This window comes from Poecilia latipinna, unplaced genomic scaffold (genome assembly GCF_001443285.1).
Source record: "Poecilia latipinna isolate Pla-1442-1.1 unplaced genomic scaffold, P_latipinna-1.0 Scaffold1084, whole genome shotgun sequence".
Lineage (NCBI taxonomy): Eukaryota > Metazoa > Chordata > Actinopteri > Cyprinodontiformes > Poeciliidae > Poecilia > Poecilia latipinna.
The window spans coordinates 43,354-48,527 of NW_015113700.1; the positions used below are offsets into that span (position 1 = coordinate 43,354).

A 5,174-nucleotide genomic window follows, 5' to 3' on the forward strand; every position below is an offset into this window, starting at 1 on the left:
CTTTATTCATGGCGTCAGCTCACAGAGCGAGTAATCTGGACCGACAAAACCGTTGCCGTGTCTACAACTCCGATTTATGGCAGCAAAAGACAAATTAAAGCCTCTTATGAAAACAGCTCGAGGTGTTTTAATTTGAATATCCTGGCATATAGGATGATGTTGATTGGTACGAACAAGTACAGAACACCCCCCCGAAGGTTTGAGGGTTAGGGGGCCTCGGTGGGAAGACAGTCTGATATTAAGGGCTCCCATTGGGAGGTCCACAGTCAGAGAGCCTCAGGCAAGTGTTGAGACTTATCATTGGCCAAGGACGCTGCATACATCAGCATCCACAGCGTTATTATTCAGAAGTGTGGCCCGCTTAATGTGTGACCATGTAAAAAAAAAAAGTAGGCATGTAAATGAGATGTTTTAGTCTGCGAGTTTGAATCACCGGCCTGCTGACCAACTGCGGGGCCTCGATTAGTTATGGGGGTCTCTCTGGTAACGGCAGCTGCCACCACGTGCCCACTATTGTGCTTCTTTTGTGATGTGTAAACCCGTGCGACACCGTTGATGACTTTTTGTAACCACGCCAACCGTGTAGGAGGCAAAGAAAGAAAACACAACACAGCCTTTTCTCCATCACGTCTTTGCAGCCCTCAACACTTGGTTTATTTTTCAGTTGCTGAGAAAAGAAAAAAAAAAAAAAAAAAAGACTCACAGAGAACCTCACTCGCAGCTAACCGAAAGCTTGTCTGCACTCCAGCTGCTGCCTTTCGCTCCTTCGCTATTCATGTGAATATGCAAATGACGGTGCATCTCATTCAGTTGTCAGCTGAGTCATGTGACCCAAACAGCGGGGTCTTAGGGCACGCAGGCGTGGGGAGGCTCCAGTGGTGCAAAGGAGGGGGCGGGGGCGGAGGGGTGATCTCCACCTGCACCAGTCTGCTGCGAGACGGAGCCGCTCTTTGCATAATGGACGCTGATTGATGGGATTTTCTTCTTTTCACAAAGAAAAACACAGTAATACCACACACTTACACACCTGCCAAGGGGCGAGATATCACCGTTTAATGTCTTTAAAACTCATCGTCATTCATATATAAATGGCGCGATTAAATTTAAATAGAGTAACAAACAAAACAAAACAAAAAAATCTATTTAACAAATCCTCTCTCTGAAGCCAACATATACTGTTGGAACCAAATATTTACATACAATGTATAAACACTACATCCTGTTTTATTTTCCTTAGGGTCATCTTAATCATTTCTATTGGCTAAACCTCAGAGTAATATGCCTTTTTTAGCCAATGTATGCATTTGGTTTCAACTGTATAAACACGATTTAGACGCTCCTTTAAAATCACACACCTCATCTTTCTAATCATCCGGGGTATGCTTCTACCACACAGGATCTCAATTCTTGATGCAAGACAAAATAATAATAATAATAATAATGAAGAAAAAAAACAAAACAAAACACAACTGCCCACAGATTTAGTGGGAAATTTTAATCTACTGTTGCCATCAGAAATATTCAACCCCTTTAGAGTTTTTCAGGATGCATCACAGAGCCAGATTCTGCATGTAGTAAATGCCACAAAGTCAACACAAAAAATGCGAAATTTAGCATTTGTGTGCAGCATATTTAGTTGGCATAACTATGTCACAATAATACGGTTTAAACCGTCTGACGGAGTTGCCATAATTAACTCTTTGGGATTTCTATCACGGTTCTTCATTTGCTTCAGCTGTGATGCGTCCATCTGGGTATTCAAGGTGACTTTGTACGCACGAGAAAGGCAAAGGAGCTTACGTAAAAGCTGAGCGAAAGCGTATTTCATCCCGTCTAAAGGGCCTTGGATAGAAGGTTTAAAAAAAAAAAAGTGAAAAACTTGATGAGACACAATTGGGAGCAAACAACTTTCTGGCTGTGAAAGCGAGCCCAACATTTTATCAAAGGTCCTTGGCAACTTGGTTAGAACAACTGGTACAAACCCTGTGCGACTAAGATGAAGAGTTTCAGTGGCAATTAAAGGATGTGCACTGAAAAAAAAAAAACAAAAAAAAAACTTCAAGGCCAGAATCCGAGACATACTCAACGCTCGACCACACGGATGATCAAATACGAGTAGAACAGGTCAGGAGGAGTCTGGACATGACTACTGGTAGACTGTTCTTTGGTCTGATTATTCCAGCGGTATTGTCATCGGCCTTCATGCAAATCATCACTATGGCATTAGGTGTTGAAAGGGGGGGGTTGTATATTTCTGACTTCAACTGAATGCACGTGTATATGTGCATATATGCAAAGGACAACTCCCAAGCAGAGTTAGTGAAGAGGGGAAACACTTTGCCATCTTTTTCAGTGTAACAGCTCCACTGCGTTATTTCTCCTCTATTTCATTATAGTTAAATACCTAACGTCCTGTATGCAGATTATACATAAAGCCCGTTTCAACATGATACATGTTTGGCTTGATACATCAATCTTAGACTACAAACATTAGCTTGGAACAAAGGTCACAAACGACAAAGTCATTCAAACAATAATATCTTCTCTTATCATCGTGGTGATTTTTAAATACACAGGTTAATAGTTATTTGAAAAACCTAAGCAAGATCCAACGCAGTTCATATGAAACACTGGCAAAATGTCCATTGGAAAGAATGGCTGGAGCCATGCTTTTGTCGTTTTCCTCACATTTTTTTTTCCTTCTGCAAAGAAATGCTTTAGATCAAGTCCAACTAGTCAGCATGCGGTGTGCCACAATCCCAGCAAACGAGAGAGATCCTAATTAAGAAAGGCCACTAGGCAATTAGAACCTAAACTCCCTCACTCTGCTCAACCCACCTCTTTTACGACCAACGTTTAATATTAATCCACAAGAACTGCTTCAAATTGAACCTTTTTTCTCCTTACGCTTCTTTAAAAATTTAAAGCAAATCGCAATTGAAACAGTGCAAAACAAATCAAAGCTGTGCAATAAAGCCTACTGCTATAAGATCCCATACGCACATCTTAGCATAAAAACCAGACATCAGTGATAAAAACAATACATGATTAAAAATGTATAACAAAAAAATCAATGATGTGGTAAATAAAGCATGGACACGAACTGCGTAACAGAGCAGAGACATTCCCCTGCAAGATGGAAAAAAACAAACAAAGGAATTATCAGACGGCATCGTCTGCTTTAATTTTCTGACTTGCCCCCCCTCCTGCACCGCCCCCTACCACTGCAGAGTCTCCGCTGCCTTAATGGTGGAGCGGGGAGTCGGGGTGCCAGTGGGGTGTGTTCGGAGTGCGTCGCCTTGCGGGGGCTTGAGCAGCCATCTGCCACCCTACTTCAGCCAGCCTAAGCATTATTCCCAGCCCAGCCCAGCCCAGCAGGCCTGCTGTCTCCCCCCTACCCCTCCAAAAGGGGGCTCCTGCTGTGGGGAGATGTAGCGGAGGGGTGGGGAGCTCCCCCGCGAGACCCTTTGACCCGGTCCCCCGCACCGGCGGGGCAGACGGCCCAGACAGACAGCACCGTGTCTGCTCCCTGCCGCCTTCCCCGTCTCTCTTTTATCAGCCACTGAGACCCCAGGGGACGATGGAGAGGCAGAGGGGATGGAGGAGAAAGAGGCTTGGCGAAGGAACACAATGAAGAGACTGACACAGACCACCCTGACCTCCCACCGCAACCCCCACCCCACCCCGATGCATTCATCTTTGGGTACAGATCTCTCCATTCCCCACAGACAGACTGCTGCCCTCTCCTCCCCCCTTCTCCTTTTAATCTCTGCACCACTCAAAGCCCAGTGAGCTCCCCAACTCCGTGTGGCCAAGTATGCCCCTACTGGCCACACGACACATAGTCTGGATGTTGGGTAGCTTTCTCGTGGTTTGTCTTTCTCCACCTGTGTCATCGAATGTCAAGATCAGCAGCAGCAAACAGCAGTTAATCGTCCAGGCGGGGAGTGAAACACACAGTAATATTTTAATTAGACTTTGGGCGTCAGCGCGGCTCGTGTCCTCCAACTGGGAAGAAGCTGCCGCTAGGCTGTCGTGGTGAGCTTCTGGATGGTGCGATTGTAATACTGGGTGGTGATAGCTTCCAGGGGGCTCCAGCGATGCGCGTGCAGCTCGATGACCTCCATGAGCAGGGAGCGGGTCAGCTGCGACTCGGTCGGACACAGCATCTTGTCCCTGACGGCTGCTAGGAGCTCCGTCATCATCTCGGGGAGCTGCTCCTCCAGCAGACGCCCGGTACTCTGCAGCTAGAAGACAGACAGAGGAGGACAGACAGACAAAAAAAAAAAAAAAAAAAAAAAAGAAGATATGGGTCCCCTTATTGAGAGCAAGACAGTGTCTGGCACCTTGTTACTGTGAGCACACAGAGCCAAGAGATTCACACAGCCTGCAGCTATGGAGCTGTTTCTCAGCATCTGGGAGCTGTTGGTAATTCCCAGCTCACCTGCCTTCGCTCTTTCTGCCCTCACACCCCAAGGCTGTTCCTCAACTATTGAAGGATTAATTCAGGAACTTTCAGCTTGAAGGGTTTCAAATCAATGAACTGATTGTGGTTCTGAGGGTGATGGCGACTCCTGCTCCTTATTAAGTTGAGATGTTCAGTCATTCTACATTTATTTATGTGAAAACTAAAAAGAAATTATTCATGAATGTAAACATGATCAAAATCATATGAATAAAAAATAGAATTTTACTGAGTGCAAAGTCAGACACAGAAGTGTTTCATTTTGAGGCAAACATTTTTCTCCCCTGAAATTACAAATTGAACTTAAACTGTTTTTTCATAAGAGAATGACAGATTGGATTAAAAAAACAAAAAACAAACAAACAAAAAAAAAACAGCTGAATGTTGGATGGTAGAAAAAGTATTGACACCTCTTGAGCCTTTTCAGGTTTTGTATTGTTAAAATAAACTTCAGTGTAGTTACATGGGATCTGGTGTAACAGACTAGCACAAAGAAAGTCATGCAATGAGACAAAATTATCCAAATGATTTCAAATAAAATTCTAAAACGTCTTTTGGCCTTCTAGCTTTGGTTAACAAGTATTTTAAGGTGAATCTCAGACGTCGGCCCATGCCTTTTTTCAAAATAGCTTGAGCTCCATCAGAGCGGAGTGTGGCTGTGAATTTGTTTTCTTTCTCATCCCCCCCCCCCCCCCCCCCTCGCCCACCC

The 5,174-nt window shown here is 44.5% G+C and overlaps 1 protein-coding gene across 2 annotated transcripts in view; it reads right to left on the bottom strand.

The window, feature by feature from the left end:
• Positions 1 to 1,031: 1,031 nt before the first annotated feature.
• ctif (CBP80/20-dependent translation initiation factor) overlaps positions 1,032 to 5,174 on the bottom strand; it is a 63,277-nt gene continuing 59,134 nt past the window's right edge. For both annotated transcript variants that reach the window (XM_015052048.1, XM_015052047.1), the window contains one exon: positions 1,032 to 4,247. In XM_015052048.1, the coding sequence (XP_014907534.1) occupies positions 4,026 to 4,247 (222 nt within the window). In that variant the 3' untranslated portion in view covers positions 1,032 to 4,025. The remainder of the gene's footprint in view (positions 4,248 to 5,174) is intronic.